Below are 18,166 nucleotides of genomic sequence, written 5' to 3'. Positions count from 1 at the left end.
AATACAGGAGAACTTTGGTCAACAGGCTGAGGTCATGAAAGAGGAAACACAAAAATCTTTTAAAGAATTACAGGAAAACACAAACATGCAAGTGAAGGAGCTAAGCAAAACCATCCAGGATCTAAAATCAGAAGTAGAAACAACTAAGAAAACTCAAAGGGAGACAACTTTGGAGATAGAAAGCCTTGGGAAGAAATCAGGGGACAGAGATGCAAATATCAACAACAGAATACAAAAGATAGAAGAAAGAATCTCAGATGCTGAAGATTCCATAGAAACCATGGACTCAACAGTTAAAGAAAATGCAAAATGCAAAAAGCTTGTAACCCAAAATATCCAGGAAATCCAGGACACAATGAGAAGACCAAACCTAAGGATTATAGGCATAGATGAGAGTGAAGATTTACAACTTAAAGGGCCAGCAAACATCTTCAATAAAATTATGGAAGAAAACTTCCCTAACCTAAAGAGAGAGATGCCCATGAATATACAAGAAGCCTACAGAACTCCAAACAGACTGGACCAGAACAGAAATACTTCCCGTCACATAATAATCAAAACACCAAATGTTCTAAACAAAGAAAGAATACTAAAGGCAGTAAGAGAAAAAGGCCAAGTAACATATAAAGGAAGACCTATCAGAATCACAGCAGACTTTTCACCTGAGACTATGAAGGCTAGAAGGTCCTGGGCAGATCTCATGCAGACTCTAAGAGAACACAAATGCCAACCAAAACTACTATATCCAGCAAAACTCTCAATCACCATAGATGGAGAAACTAAGATATTTCATGACAAAACCAAGTTTACCCAATATCTATCCACAAACCCGGCCCTAAAAAGGATAATAGGAGGAGAACACCAATACAAGGAGGGAAACTTCACCCTGGAAAAAGCAAGATAGTAACCTTTCATCAAACCCAAAAGAAGTTAAGCATTAAAATTTAAAAAATAACGTCAAAAATGATAGGAAGTAACAATCACTATTCCTTAATATCTCTTAACATCAATGGACTTAATGCCCCAATAAAAAGACACAGACTAACTGAATGGATACGTAAACAGGACCCTACATTTTGCTGCTTACAGGAAACACACCTCAGGGTCAAAGACAAACACTACCTTAGAGTAAAAGGCTGGAAGACAATTTTACAAGCAAATGGTCTCAGGAAACAAGCTGGAGTAGCCATTTTAATATCAGATAAAATTGACTTTCAACCCAAAGTCATCAAAAGAGACCCTGAGGGACACTTCTTGCTGGTCAAAGGAAAAATACAAAAAGAAAAACTGTCAATCCTGAACATCTATGCACCAAATGCAAGGGTACACTCTTTCGTAAAAGAAACTTTATTAAAACTAAAAGCACACATTGCACCTAACACAATAATTGTGGGTGACTTCAACACTGCACTTTCCTCAATGGACCGATCAGGAAAACAGAAACTAAACAGGGACACAATGAAACTAATTGAAGCTTTGGACCAATTAGATTTAACAGATATATATAGAACATTCTATCCTAAAACAAAAGAATATACCTTTTTCTCAGCACCTCATGGTACCTTCTCCAAAATCGACCATATAATTGGTCACAAGACAGACCTCAACAAATATAAGAAGATCGAACTAATCCCATGCCTCCTATCTGATCACTATGGAGTAAAAGTGGTCTTCAATAGCAACAGAAACAACAGAAAGCCCACATACACGTGGAAACTGAACAATACTCTACTCAATGATACCTTGGTCAAGGAAGAAATAAAGAAAGAAATTAAAGACTTTTTAGAACACAATGAAAATGAAAACACAACATACCCAAACCTATGGGACACAATGAAAGCAGTGCTAAGAGGAAAACTCATAGCCCTGAGTGCCTCCAAAAAGAAAATGGAGAGAGCATACATTACCAGCTTAATGACACACCTGAAAGCCTTAGAACAAAAAGAAGCTATTTCGCCCAGGAGGAGTAGAAGGCAGGAAATCATCAAACTCAGGGCCGAAATCAATCAAGTAGAAACAAAGAGAACCATACAAAAAATCAACAATACCAGGAGCTGGTTCTTTGAGAAAATCAACAAGATAGATAAACCCTTAGCCAGAATGACCAAAGGGCACAGAGAAAGTATCCAAATTAACAAACTTAGAAATGAAAAGGGAGATATAACAACGGAAACTGAGGAAATCCAAAAAATCATCAGATCCTACTACAAGAGCCTATACTCAACACAACTGGAGAATCTGGAGGAAATGGACAATTTCCTTGACAGATACCAAATACCAAAATTAAATCAGGACCAACTAGACCATCTAAACAGTCCCATAATGCCTAAAGAAATAGAAGGAGTCATAGAAAGTCTTCCGACCAAAAAAAGCACAGGACCAGATGGCTTCAGTGCAGAATTCTACCAGACCTTCAAAGAAGAGTTAACACCAATACTCTTCAAACTATTCCACAAAATAGAAACAGAAGGAACACTACCCAATTCCTTCTACGAAGCCACAATTACGCTGATACCAAAGCCACACAAAGATCTAACAAAGAAAGAGAACTTCAGACCAATTTCCCTTATGAACATCGATGCAAAAATACTCAATAAAATTCTTGCCAACCGAATCCAAGAACACATCAAAACGATCATCCACCATGATCAAGTAGGCTTTATCCCGGGAATGCAGGGTTGGTTCAATATACGGAAATCCATCAATACAATCCACTACATAAACAAACTCAAAGAACCAAACCACATGGTCATTTCATTGGATGCTGAAAAAGCATTTGACAAAATTCAGCATCCCTTCATGCTTAAAGTCTTGGAGAGAACAGGAATTCAAGGCCCATACCTAAACATAGTAAAAGCAATATACAGCAAACCGGTAGCCAGCATCAAACTAAATGGAGAGAAACTTGAAGCAATCCCACTGAAATCAGGGACCAGACAAGGCTGCCCCCTTTCTCCTTATCTTTTCAATATTGTACTTGAGGTACTAGCTCGGGCAATTCGACAACATAAGGAGGTCAAAGGGATACAAATTGGAAAGGAAGAAGTCAAACTATCATTATTTGCAGACGACATGATCGTCTAACTAAGTGACCCAAAGAACTCCACTAGAGAGCTCCTACAGCTGATAAACAACTTCAGCAAAGTGGCAGGTTATAAAATCAACTCAAGCAAATCAGTGGCCTTCCTATACTCAAAGGATAAGCAGGCTGAGAAAGAAATTAGGGAAATGACCCCCTTCACAATAGCCACAAACAGTATAAAGTATCTTGGGGTGACTCTTACCAAACATGTGAAAGATCTGTATGACAAGAACTTCAAGACTCTGAAGAAGGAAATGGAAGAAGACCTCAAAAAATGGGAAAACCTCCCATGCTCATGGATCCGTAGAATCAATATAGTTAAAATGGCCATTTTGCCTAAAGCACTATACAGATTCAATGCAATACCCATCAAAATCCCAACTCAATTCTTCACAGAGTTAGAAAGAGCAATTATCAAATTCATCTGGAACAACAAAAAACCCAGGATAGCTAAAACTATTCTCAGCAACAAAAGAAAATCTGGGGGAATCAGTATCCCTGACCTCAAGCAATACTACAGAGCAATAGTGTTAAAAACTGCATGGTATTGGTACAGTGACAGGCAGGAGGATCAATGGAACAGGATTGAAGATCCAGAAATGAACCCACACACCTATGGCCACTTGATCCTCGACAAAGAGGCTGAAAACATCCAATGGAAAAAAGATAGCCTTTTCAACAAATGGTGCTGGTTCAACTGGAGGTCAGCATGCAGAAGAATGCGAATTGATCCATCCTTGTCTCCTTGTACTAAGCTCAAATCCAAATGGATCAAGGACCTCCACATAAAGCCAGACACTCTGAAGCTAACAGAAAAGAAATTGGGGAAGACCCTTGAGGACATCGGTACAGGGAGAAAGTTTCTGAACAGAACACCAATAGCGTATGCTCTAAGAGCAAGAATTGACAAATGGGACCTCATAAAATTACAAAGTTTCTGTAAGGCAAAGGACACCATCAAGAGGACAAATCGGCAACCAACAAATTGGGAAAAGATCTTCACCAATCCTACATCAGATAGAAGGCTAATATCCAATATATATAAAGAACTCAAGAAGTTAGACTCCAGAAAACCAAACAACCCTATTAAAAAATGGAGTACAGAGTTAAACAAAGAATTCTCACCTGAAGAACTTCGGATGGCGGAGAAACATCTTAAAAAATGCTCAACTTCATTAGTCATTAGGGAAATGCAAATCAAAACAACCCTAAGATTTCATCTTACACCAGTCAGAATGGCTAAGATTAAAAATTCAGGAGACAGCAGGTGTTGGAGAGGGTGTGGAGAAAGAGGAACACTCCTCCACTGCTGGTGGGGTTGCAAATTGGTACAACCACTCTGGAAATCAGTCTGGCGGTTCCTCCGAAAACTGGGTACCTTACTTCCAGAAGATCCTGCTATACTACTCCTGGGCATATACCCAGAAGACTCCCCACCATGTAATAAGGATACATGTTCTACTATGTTCATAGCAGCCCTATTTGTAATTGCCAGATGCTGGAAAGAACCCAGGTATCCCTCAACAGAAGAGTGGATGCAAAAAATGTGGTATATCTACACAATGGAATACTATTCAGCCATTAGAAACAATGAATTTATGAAATTCTTAGGCAAATGGATGGAGCTAGAGAATATCATACTAAGTGAGGTAACCCAGACTCAAAAGGTGAATCATGGTATGCACTCACTAATAAGTGGATATTAACCTAGAAAACTGGAATACCCAAAACATAATCCACACATCAAATGAGGTACAAGAAGAAAGGAGGAGTGGCCCCTGGTTCTGGAAAGACTCAGTGAAACAGTATTCAGCAAAACCAGAACGGGGAAGTGGGAAGGGGTGGGTGGGAAGACAGGGGAAGAGAAGGGGGTTTGCGGGACTTTCGGGGAGTGGGGGGGCTAGAAAAGGGGAAATCATTTGAAATGTAAATAAATTATATCGAATAAAAAAAAAAAGAAAAAAAAAGAAAAAAAAAAAAAAGAACAATTTTGGATATTTGTATGAATGATACCAGAAAAAAAAAAAAAAACTTTCCAAGAGTTGAGAGAGAAAATAATTTCAAATAATCTGAAGGCTAAAAGGCTAATTAAACATTAAACCATGATGCTGGAGAAGATCAAGTATCAGGTAAGAAGCACCAAATGTTGACAGGCATTTCCACAAAGAACAAGTACGGTATGGGCAGTTGCTTATAGATCACTCACCTAGCATGTAGGGAAGAAAAAGTGAAATTGGAGAACTGAAAATCCACAAGAGGAAGAGACAGAGAGACACAGAGAGGTAAGAATTGGGAAGAAAAGAGCTTAGGATTTCTCACAAATAAAGGTTTTCAGTTCCATCATGGTGCATGGTGTCACTATGAGGTACACACGAGCAGTGTTCATGAGTACCTCCTCAATAGCCCCTGCAGAAATCCTGTGGCCTGCAACATTGATTACATCATCCACTCGGGACATCACATAAAGGTAGCCTTCTTCATCCATGTAGCCAGCATCCATAGTGTCGTAGTAGCCCTGAAAAGGAGAATACATATGTTTAGTTAGCATGCAGTGCCAGGTAAATGTGATCCTTTCGAAGCTGGGTAAAATATAAAATGGAGCGTAAATGGATTTCCTGGAAGCACTCAACTATTTTCTCAGGATTTTGATATTAAATTGCTTTTATCTCTGAATCCTAACTAGGTTGGTTTCACTCTTCTAACAACAACAACAAAAAAGCTTAAAATGCCCTTATATGTGTTCAAGTTTGGTGTCTGAACTTGTGAACACAAATTTTTTTTGGTGTTTCAAGGGAGTTTTTTTTTTTTTAATAAAGTCACCTCAAATTGTATATATTTTAAAAGATCTCTATAGATATTATAGAAAAGGGGGCAATTCAGCCTTGGCATTACTCACAATTAGGGCTTGCAGGGAATGGACCCTTGACCATCCACCCTGAGACACTATTGTCCCTGGCTCCAGAACTGACCAAATAAGCAAGGCAGGAAATTCCCTGAAGGTTGCAACTGTGAACAAATGAAGGCAGATCTAGACCTCCTCAAGGTCAAGCCAGACCTCCTCATTTGTACTTATGCTAAATCCAGAATAACATGGATTCAAGAAATTATGGATATTATTGAACAGAATGGGAATGTAGATAAATGGTAGTGAGCCCTCATATAACACCAGCACCCTTTATTAAGTGGGCGTGGCCACCCCAGACATCAGGTGTGGAGATGCCAATTGCAAGGATATTAAGACCTATCTTCCTGCTCAGCTGCTGCTACCATCTTTCTGGAGAAATAAGTGGAAGTTCTTTTATGTGGCTAGAAACACCAAAGAGTGCATGGTCTCCTACTAACACTTCTATAGGATGATCCCGGTTCTCTGAGATGCAAGTACCTGGGATGAGTATTTGGAAAAGTTCATCAATGAAAAAGTAAGTTGGAGATCTTGTATTGACCATGTGGAATGCTGGAAAGTTCAACACAGACACAAGATTTTCTTCCTCTTCTGTGAAGCTATGATTAGGGACTCAAACCTTGAAATCCACAAGGTAATACAGTTTATGGTAAAAAGAAATCTTGGAGGAAACAGTATTGGGTAAAATCATTCAGGAGACATCATTTGAAGAAATGAAAGAGAATCCTTTGACAAATTGTTTCAACTCTACCTTGGACCAGTCCATTTCAGCCTTCACGAAAAAAGGAGGTGTAGGTGATTGGAAAGACCACTTTACTGGGGTCCAGACTTAGAGGTTTGACGAAATCTATAGTCAAGAGATGGAAGGAACCTCTGCATGGGACTCTGATTAAGATATGAAGATAGATGTCAAGAATAGAGAGGCTATCTGCAGGCCTTAACCACCAAAAGAAACACCAAAACCATACTGTAAATGCTAGGGATTGTGACTCACCTCTATGATTATTAACATTATTAACATTATTAACAGGAGCTCGACAGGAATCTGACATTGGCCAAAATCAAAGAAACGGGTTTCAGACAGGAATCTGACTTTAGGCCATAACAGGGACATAAGTTCAGACAAGAGTCTAACTTTAGGCTATAATAGGGAAGTAGGTTAAGGCAGGAATTTTAATCTTAGAGTAGGAAGCTGGCTTCAGGCAAGATTTTGGACTTGGACAAGGAAATGGGCTCAGGTGTTTTGGTCATTCTTCCACTCCTTTGGAAACTGTAATCTCTGGACTTTGCTTATTGCTTTGTCTATTTGTGCTTATCGTTGTCTCGCTTGTTCCTCATTGTTCTACTATTGCTCTTAATACTTTCATGTAATTAAAATGGTATAAAAGCAGATTGGAAAAAATTAAATCTGCCTTCAGTCCAAGAATTGACTGAGGCCATGCTGCCAAAAGAAAAGCAAAGGAAAACAAAACAGAAAGATGTCACTAATTTATTAATATTGACTGGGATTAAATTCAGGCTTTAGGGCTTCAGTAAAACTTAATAATCCATATGAAATATAATATTTTGCCAATATCAAAGGAATATATATTTGTTGGTTTACAAGTCACAGTAGAAAGAAGAATCAAGCTGGAGAGATGGCTCAGTGGTTAAGAGCACTGATTGCTCTTCCAGAGGTCCTGAGTTCAATTCCCAGAAACCACGTGATGGCTCACAACCATCTGTAATGGGATCCGGTGCCATCTTTTGGTGTGTCTAAAGAAAGCACAGTGTACTTATATAAATAAAAATAAACAATTTAGAAAAAAAAGGAAAGAAGAATCAAGAGTAAAAAGTACAAAGAAAAATACATATTTTTTAATGCTTCTAATTTATTTGACACTCATCTTTAAGCACAATCTCTAAAACATATCCAAAATAGCAACTATTTGTATTTCTTACCCTTTGTAATACTTGGTATGATCCTTTCTTAAATGAGTTAATAGAGTCTTCCTTACCAGAGTTCATAAAATGATATGAAAAGCAGAAGGGCAGAAGAAGACACCCCCATAAGCCCTTTGGAACTGTAGTTACTATCACATCTTGTAATTAGGAAAGACCATCTAGAAAAATAGTGAAGGGGAGGCCATTTCGGTTCCACCTTCAGCCCAATCACATCTGAGTTGCGTGACCTCTGCTTAAGCTGTTTGACACATGCTTTTTAGTAAGCCTGCAGATGAGTGGCCTGGAGTCAGGACACAAGGGAACATGAAGAGGTACTTCATTTTGGAGCATGGAGCTTGGTAATGCACTTGGTACATCTTAAAGGTAAACATGCTGAACTACATGTACATACTGCTTGCCATGATCAGGTGATAATGAATCGCAGCAGTACTCTGATGAATTACATGTGGCCCGTGATATAGGCTGAATTAGATGACTGGAGTCAATTCAAGTGACAAATATTTCTGTCACACTCAACCAGGAGAATGTTTAATCTTGGTTGTTGAGGTCACTCCCAGATGACTTTCTCAAGAAAGCTATCTTACTCCTTGCCATTTGCCTTGTTAAGTGGGGCATCCATCTTTCCTTCACACATAGTCATGATGGAATACTAAGTACTTGGACTTGTTTTTATGATAGTGTCATCATTCATTCATTTCTACTTGGCACATAATAAGGACAAGGTGAAGGTAGGCTGCAGAGTGCACTCTCAAAGGTAATGCCATGGACGCAGGAAGAAAAACAGCTTATTCAGGTTACTGGGGTAAGGGGTGGGGCTTTAAGAATACTGTCTCTAAATAAAATGATATTTAAAAGAAAAAGATTAAAGAAAGCTGTCAAAATAGATAATAAGATAGAAATAATATATAAGGTTTAACTATATAACTAAGTGTAGAGAAGGCTGGGGTTCCTAATGACTTTCTAGCTCTGATTGGTTGCCTGCTCTCAATCTGTGTACAGGATTCCAGTAATAAATGCAAACTTATTGGAGTCCAATTTTACTGGATTTAATTTTTAAATATTCTAATATCATAGTAAGAGTGGATGAAAATTTTCTGTGTTTAGAGACTAATGATATTTATCCACATGACTTAGTTGGATAAATCTGACTTGGTCACTGTTATCTCTGAGATCTGAAAAGTGGTATGTTTAAACTTAGAGAGTTCTTTTTGATCTTTGATGCTAGAAGCAAGTTGCTTCAATGACTAGGTAACAAATAAAAGCACACACAATTTTGAAAGACTATTAAAACTCTTACAGGAAATTTCTCAAAGTATAAATGCTTGAATGCTTCCTGATTCTTCCAGAGTCCTGAAAAAGCCCCAGGTGGTAACGGCAACCTTAAACACAGAGAAGATAAAATTACTGTGAATAAAATAATAAAGATAATCAGCAATAACTGTTACTATTATTTTACACTGGGCTAAAATAATGAAATAATTCATTCAAATGCAGACTCTAATTTTGCTAGGAAGATGATGTTTAATCTGAGGGTAAGTAGAGTTTATATCATAATACAATTATTTAGGAATTATAGTTTCTTAATAGGACAAGCACAGACACAATATACACACACAAACACACAGCATTGTGATACAAGTGAACAATGTACTTCACAAGAAACCATAATATCTAGCAATTGATCAAACAAACAAAGTGAATTATTTTCTAAAGGAAAACACATTTTTATGGGAAAATAATTTCATTCTTTTAAAAGTACCAAGGTATTAGTTTTCAACTTTGTTTGAATAATGGAATATTTTCATTTAAATAGTATACAATCTTATCTTTGCAATCTTTACCACCCCACCCTTTAAAGTTGCTTTTCACTAAATACTCTTCTTTCTTCTCATAACCATTAAACCCATTCATTTTATACCTCTAATGAATACACCGAAACACGGGAGCATACATAATACAAGGTTCTGTATTTCTTCTCTGTACAAACAATTCCATCACATACTTCATTCTTTCCTCTACACTGCCAAACTTGCGTTATTTGCACAGAAAGGCTTAAGTTCTACTACTGAAGATCTGTGTTTATATAAACCCGAATAAATTATTACACCTCCTAATAAAATGTGTGTAACGGTAGACTCAAGTACTTTACTGGACACAGAAAAATTTTAGATGCTTTATAGTTCCAAAATTTAGATAAGGTACAACATGAGGATTTTCAACTCATTCAGTTAAAAAACAATTTCCTAAGTGACAATGACACAATTTTATTATGGAGAAAAGGGAAAGTGAGGCAGATGCAGCTACTACCCAAATAAGGCAACATGTCTCCTCCACCCCACACAGACTTTTCCACGCGAAGATGGGGCAAGATAATCAGAAAGCCATCCCAGTATCTGGTACTCCTGACATTGATTTTTATCCCCACTTGTATCAAATGATGTCAATACAAGTGGAAGCAGCTCTGATTACCAACCTGGCCATCCAAGCTGAAACTTTCGTTTCCAATCAACAGTTATCTCAACTTGCCCCTTATTAGGTCTTTGAATTTCCTCTCTTAAAAAACAATAGGAATATACTATTGTTTCAGGACATTAGGTAATTACAGAAAATGCATGTGAAAGCATCCAGTTTTCCCAAAATGCAAAACAACAGCCAAAGCTCCAGAAATGCTGACTCACTGCTGTGGCTGAAGCCCTTAACCATGAGTGCTCATTACTTAATCTGTTTAAAGGCAGCAGGTGGAAGGTGATAACCCCCCTAGGCTCTGTCAAATGATTTTACTATGCTAATTCTTCTAAAGCACCTAGTAAATAGTTTTGCTTTAATCAACTTGTTTTTGATCAGAGTGTTAACATTTTGCAAATAGGAGTAAAAGTCAATTTTAAACAACTGAAATATAACAGGAACAGAACAAATTCTAATAATCAAGTTAAGGGCATCATGGAGATGCCAGAAGGAGAAAAGTAAAACAGGCATTAAGTAGAAAATCAAATCCCACAAAAGGGCCAGGAGGACCAATAATGAGTGAAACAGATTATCTGTTAAATAAATGAGACCAAATCAGATGGGGGAGGGAACACTGAAGAGGTCATTTTTCAACTGCTCCTACAGTAAACATCATAGTACAGGGCCCCTTTTAAACCCCTTAGTGCCATTTTTGGAGAGACACACGACTTTTCCGAAAGCTATGACAATACATCCTGGAAGGATAATAGAGTTTTGGAACAGTGGGAATGTGGGCTCAGCTACCTTCGAATGAATTCTCCACAATGAGACCTGTATGCACTGAGGATCATATTGTTAAACAAGTGTTTTTCTTACTGTATCTATACAAAATGCAAAAATCTGTTTCATAAGCATTTGTGCAGCTTCCTCACATTCTCCCAACACACACAGACACATACAGACACACAGACACACACACACACAGACACACACACACTCCTTGCTCATCTCTTATTATAATGAAGCTCCTGCATTCTTTCCCTTTAAGGCCCTCTTAGATCTGCACATATATTATCTTGGTTTGATCTAATACTCTCCCTCTCAGCTTGAAGCTTGGTTGATGGCCTTGAGGCCCTTCCATCCTAATAAACCTCACTCCTGGAGAATATCATGAAGTATGTGTCAGCCTCCTTTTTGGACCAACTTCTCTTTTCTTGTATTTCATTTAACTGGGGGTTTTACTGAGATGGCCAAGTTGACTTTCACACTGAAAAAGCTGAGCTGTCATTTACAGTGTTGATAAAGCCATGTCTGTTGAGGTAGTGTCTATAATCCAAGCACTTAGAAGGTCAAAGCAGGGAAATCAGTAGTTTAAGGGCAGCCTCCTTCGCTTGACATGCACACACCAAATAGAAATAAATGATAATCCTATGTCTAGAAGTTTTGAAAATAAACCCACATGAATGTAAGGGGCTGAGGAAGAATAGAAAGCTTAGAAATTGGTGGGACAATCAAGGTAAAGTTTATGAAAGAGGAAGAAGAAAATTTAAGAAAAACATCAACATCAATCCAGGTAAATTAAGAACAGTACGTATTGATAGAAGTCTGAAAAACCTAAGAGTAACTGAGCATTCCACAAGGTCAAATGAATGTCAAACTTTACTTTCAAATAGATTTTTTATTTAATGATATTATGACGATTCTTAGAACTGTCATTTCTGGAATGTAGGGCAAAAATCAGAAATGTACTGGAACCAGCATGGAACCATGAAGACTGTATCCTTTGGTTTGTTTTGGTTTGATGAGACAGAGTCTGACTGCATGGCCACTGAGGCTGGCCTGGAACTCCATATGTAGACCAAGTTGGCCTCAAATTCAAGAGTTCCACCTGCCTCTGCCCCTACCCCTGCCCCTGCCCCTGCCCCTTCCTCTGCCTCTGCCTCTGCCTCTGCCTCTGCCTGCCTCTTGAGTGCTGAGATTAAAGGCATGTGCTAACATACCTGGTTTATCCTATGCTTAAGAAATTGTAAATCACTAACCAAAGAATATACATAGAGGGACCCATGACTCCAGCTGCATAAGTAGCAGAGATGGCCTTATCTGGCATCAATGGGAGGGGAGGCCCTTGATCAGGTGAAGGCTCAATGCCCCAGTATAGGGGAATGCTAGGGCAGTGAGTCAGTTGGGAGGGGGAGAAGGTGGAGAAGCACTCTCATAAGTAGGGTGGGGTTGCAAAGGGAAATCCAGAAAGGGGGATAGCATTTGAAATGTAAATAAATAAAATAACCAATACAAAGTTAAAAAAAAAAAGAATTTATAGTGTACTTAACTAGGAGAGATGCTGCTAAATGGCTTAGTTGAGGAAGTAGTTTGTGGAGGAAAAATGAAGGCATGAGAAGCAAAGGGATACCAGAGGAATCATTCAACTGATACATCCATTCACAAATTCACCTTTGTGTTAAGTCAGGCATTCATTTTCTTCTTTAATTTAGTTGACTTACTATTTCCTTAGTGCTTGCCTTCCGTCACTCAGTGTGCGAGGCATTAATAATGCAGTGAAATAAGATATTATCCCTGACACATGGGGATTCTAGCATAAATGTAAAAATTTAATATTTACAAATACAAACAACAAGAAGGCTATAGCTAATAATGGTGTGTTCTTCGTTAAGTAATGTAAAATGCAAATACCCAAGATACTTTCAAAAGAATGTTTTATAGCAGTTATTTGAACTCTGTTCTACCCGAGGCTTTTATCAGTACTTAAGATGTGCATTGCTAGAAATGACAAGTAGAGCTATTTTATCAGTAAAACACCTTAAGAAAACAGCTTAATTCTTCACAATCCAACATTATTTAAAGATAATATTTAAATCCAACATTATTTAAAGATCATAAAGAGTGTAATATTCTCTGCTATTCACTAGCAGAGTGAGGTTGCTATATCAATACATTCGGTTGATTTTCTCTGGAATATTAAAAAGGTATTATATCTTAAGTACTATCTAGCAGGAACTTTGAGGTAAGATCCATTATGACACTAGAGAAAAACAGAACAGAAAAGTTTCAAAGTTGAAAATATTTGTGATATATGTGCGTGTGTATATATATATATATATATACACACGCACATATATCACAATTATATATACATATATATATATACAAAATTCTTATAGAGAGATAGACAGAAACATTCATGTATAGATGACAGATAAATAAATAGATGGATGATAAATAGATAAATAAATGCAGACAAGATAGAGACAACATTTTGGCAATAATCCAAGCAAGCATTTTTGACTATATCTTAAGTACTATCTAGCAGGAAGAGCAATTCTTTCCTCTGAAATAGTGGCACAATGGGGTCTTTTTCTGATATTATACAAAATGAACACAGTACACTGGGGTGGAAGAAATGAAAGATGTAAAAATACTCAAATGATCTTGCTAGTTTCTGTTCTCAGCCTTCAAATTCTACTGCCCCATGATACTTTCCTTAGCTCTTGCAAGGAAATGAGATTCTTTTTCCTTCTCTAATTTTAAATTAGTAGTTCAGTTTAGAGAGGTTTCAAAGAGAGCATACTGAATGGGGAAAGAAATAGCCAAGGCAGTGACAATTCCTGAATATGAGGAGATCCCAGTGTTATGACATCATTAAAAAATACATCTACACAATGGAGTACTATTCAGCCATTAGAAACAACGAATTCATGAAATTCTTAGGCAAATGGATGGAGCTAGAGAATATCATACTAAGTGAGGTAACCCAGACTCAAAAGGTGAATCATGGTATGCACTCACTAATAAGTGGATATTAACCTAGAAAACTGGAATACCCAAAACATAATCCACACATCAAATGAGGTACAAGAAGAAAGGAGGAGTGGCCCCTGGTTCTGGAAAGACTCAGTGAAACAGTATTCAGCAAAACCAGAACGGGGAAGTGGGAAGGGGTGGATGGGAGGACAGGGGAAGAGAAGGGGGCTTACGAGACTTTCGGGGAGTGGGGGGGCTAGAAAAGGGGAAATCATTTGAAATGTAAATAAATTATATCGAATAAAAAAAAAGAAAAAAAAAAACAAGACAAGAGACAGGGACAGCCAGTTACACAGGGAACACCCGAGTGTAAGATCACTTGTGACACTGCCTGCCAGGGCCCCACCTGCACCCAGGAGCTGAGCAGCCCCACAGCAATCTGTGCCAGGGGAAAGCCAGTCACCCAGGGGTGTTGAAATGGCCTTGAAGGCACACAGGAGAGACAAGCACCAGTCAGTGACAGCAAGACCAACTGACACCAGAGATAACCAGGTGGCACAAAGCAAACTTAGGAACATTACTAACAGGTATTAAGGCAATATGACACCATCCAAACCCAATTCTCCCACAACAAAAAGTCCTGGACACCCCAGCACACCAGAAAAAGCAAGATTTGGATTTAAAGTCACAGCTCATGATGCCGATAGAGGGCTTCAAGAAGGACATAAATAACTCCCTTAAAGAAATACTGGAGAACATAAGTAAACAGGTAGAAACCTTCAAAGAACTAAAGAAAAGCACAACAAAACAGGTGAGGGAATTGAACAAAACCATGCAGGATCTAAAAATGGAGGTAGAAACAATAAAGAAATAACAAAGGGAAACAACTCTGGACATAGGAAAGAAGTCAGGAGTGATGAATTCAAGCATCAACAACAGAATAAAAGAAACAGAAGAGAGACTCTCAGATGCAGAAGATACCATAGAAAGCATTGACACAATAATCAAAGAAAATGCAAAATGTAAAAAGCTCGTGACCACCTGGCGGTGGTGTCACACCCTGTAATCCCAGCACTTTGGGAGGCAGAGGCAGATGGATTTCTGAGTTCGAGGCCAGCCTGGTCTACAGAGTGAGCTCCAGGACAGCCAGGGCTATATAGAGAAACCCTGTCTTGAAAAAAACAAAAAAATAAAAAATAAAAATAAAAATAAAAAAAGCTCCTGACCCAAAACATACAGGAAATCCAGGACAAAATGAGAAGGCCAAACCTAAGGATTATAAGTATAGAAGAGAGTGAATTTCCAACTTAAAGAACAAGTAAATGTCTTCAACAAAATTATAGAAGAAAACCTTCCAGTCCTAAAGAAAGAGATGCCCAGAAACACACAAGAAGCCTACAGAACTCCAGATAGATTTGACCAGAAAAGCAATTCCTCCCATCACATAATAATTAAAATGCAAAATGTATTAAACAAAGAAAGAATATTAAAAGCAGTAAGGGAAAACGGTCAAGTAAACATATAAGAGGTAGACCTATCAGAATTACACTGGACTTCTCGCCAGAGACTATGAAAGCCAGAAGAACCTGGGCAGATGTCATACAGACCCAAAGGGAACAAAAATGCCAACCCAGACTGCTATATCCAGCAAATCTCTCAAATACCATAGTTAGAGAAACAAAGGTATTTCATGACAAAAACAAATTTACACAGTATCTTTTCACAAATCCAGCCCTTGATAATAAATGGGAAACAGCAAAAAAAGGAGAGAAAGTACACCCTAGGAAAGGCAAGAAATCAATCTTCTTTCAACAAACCCAAAAGAAGATAACCACTCAAACATAAAAATTACATCAAAAAATAGCAGGAAGCAACAATCACTATTCCTTAATATTTTATAACATCAATGGACTCAATTCCACAATAAAAAGATACAGACTAACAGACTGAATAGGTAAACAAGACCCAACATTTTGTTGCATACAGGAAACATATCTCAGTGTCAAAGACAAACACTACTTCACAGTAAAAGTCTGGAAAACAGTTTTCCAAGCAAATGGTCCCAGGAAACAAAGTATAGCCATTCTAATATCCAATAAAATAGATGCAATCCCCATCAAAATCCCAACTCAATTCTTCATAGAGTTCGAAAGAGCAATTCTCAAATTCCTCTGGAATAACAAAAAACCAAGGGTAGCTAAAACTATTCTCAAAACAGTAAAAGTACTTCTCAGGGAATCAGTATCCTGGACTTCAAGCAGTACTACAGAGCAATTGTGTTAAAAACTGCATGGTATTGGTACAGTGACAGGCACATAGATCAATGGAATAGAATTGAAAACCCAGAAATGAACCCACACACCTATGGTCACTTGATCTTTGACAAAGGAGCTAAAACCATCCAGTGGAAAAAAGACAGCCCTTTCAACAAATGGTGCTGTTTCACCTGGCAGCTAGCATGCAGAAGGATGAAAATTGATCCATTCTTATCTCCTTGTACTAAGCTCAAGTCCATCAAGGACTTCCACATATAACCAGGTACCCTGAAACTAACAGAAAAGAAACAGGAGAACAGCCTTGAGCAAATGGGCACAGGGGAAAATTTCCTGAACAGAACACGAATAGCTTATGCTCTAAGATCAAGAATTGACAAATGGGACCTCATAAAATTACAAAGTTTCTTTAAGGCAAAGGACACAGTCAATAGGACAAAACTGCAACTAACAAATTGGGAAAAGAGCTTTACCAACCCTATATCAGACAGAGGGCTAATATTTAATATATGCAAAGAACTCAAGAAGTTAGACTCCAGAGAGCCAAATAACCCTATTAAGAAATGGGGTACAGAGCTAAACAAAGAATTTCACCTGAGGAATATCAAATGGCTGAGATGCACCTAAAGAAATGTTCAACATCCTTAGTCATCAGGGAAATGCAAATCAAAACAACCCTGAGATTTCACCTCACAGCAGTCAGAATGGCTAGGATAAAAAACTCAGGAGACAGCAGGTGCTGGCAAGGATGTGGAGACAGAGGAACACTCCTCCACTGCTGGTGGGGTTGCAAGCTGGTCCAATCACTCTGGAAATTAGTCTGGAAGTTCCTCCAAAAACTGGGCATGATACTACTGGAAGACCTCACTGGACCACTCCTGGGCATATACCCAGAGGATTCCTCTGCATGTAATAAGGACACATGCTCCACTATGCTCATAGCAGCCCTATTTTGAATAGCCAGAAGCTGAAAAAGAACTTAGATGTCCCTCAGTGGTACAATGGATACAGAAAATGTGGCATATTTACACAATGGAATACTACTCAGCTATTAAAAACAATGAATTCATGAACTTCTTAGGCAAGTGGATGGAACTGGAATATATCATCCTAAGCGAGTATCACAATCACAAAAGAACTCATATGGTGTTGGGAACCAGAGAGCTTGGCTCAACACCCCCAGCTGAGCTGTTTGCACAGGTTTCTTGAGAGCAAAACATCCCCGTGGCTTAGCTTGATTCCTGCCTTACTGCCTGGTGTGGTACGGACTTCCCAGGTCATATAGACCTATGACTATAATTGATTTTTCCTGTTCCCTTCCCTGGCCTCTAGTATATATATATTGCTGGTCTCTCAGTGGGGGTGGGGGGCATTTTCCTTGCAGAATGACCCGTGTCTATGTTTTTTTTCATCCCCCTGGGATTAAAGAAGATCTTCCTGAGTTGCATCATTCCTTGCTGGTGAGGGTGGTTGCGACAACATGGAATGCACTCACTGATAAGTCGATATTAGCCCAGAAGCTCAGAATACTCAAGACACAATTCACATATCAAATGTTGCCCAAGAAGAAAGAAGGAGAGGCCCCTGGTCCCAGAAAGGCTCAATGCAGCAGTGTAGGGGAATACCAGGACAGGGAAGTGGGAGGAATTGATGGGGGAACAGGGGGTAGGGAGAGGGGCTTTTTCAGGGAGGAGGGAACCAGGAAAAGGGAAATCATTTGAAATGTAAATAAAGAATATATCACACACACACACACACACA

At 38.4% G+C, this 18,166-nt stretch overlaps 1 protein-coding gene across 1 annotated transcript in view; it reads right to left on the bottom strand.

The window, feature by feature from the left end:
* Nucleotides 1–18,166, bottom strand: part of Acss3 (acyl-CoA synthetase short chain family member 3) — a 209,998-nt gene that overhangs the window by 20,685 nt on the left and 171,147 nt on the right. The window contains exons 12-13 of the mRNA XM_052165757.1: nucleotides 9,226–9,307; nucleotides 5,475–5,597 (exon numbers count right to left, since the gene is read on the bottom strand). Of these exons, the coding sequence (XP_052021717.1) occupies nucleotides 5,475–5,597; nucleotides 9,226–9,307 (205 nt within the window). The remainder of the gene's footprint in view (nucleotides 1–5,474; nucleotides 5,598–9,225; nucleotides 9,308–18,166) is intronic.

The sequence above is a fragment of the Apodemus sylvaticus genome, chromosome 20 (genome assembly GCF_947179515.1).
Source record: "Apodemus sylvaticus chromosome 20, mApoSyl1.1, whole genome shotgun sequence".
NCBI classification, from domain to species: domain Eukaryota; kingdom Metazoa; phylum Chordata; class Mammalia; order Rodentia; family Muridae; genus Apodemus; species Apodemus sylvaticus.
This window is presented reverse-complemented; position numbering and strand designations above follow the sequence as displayed.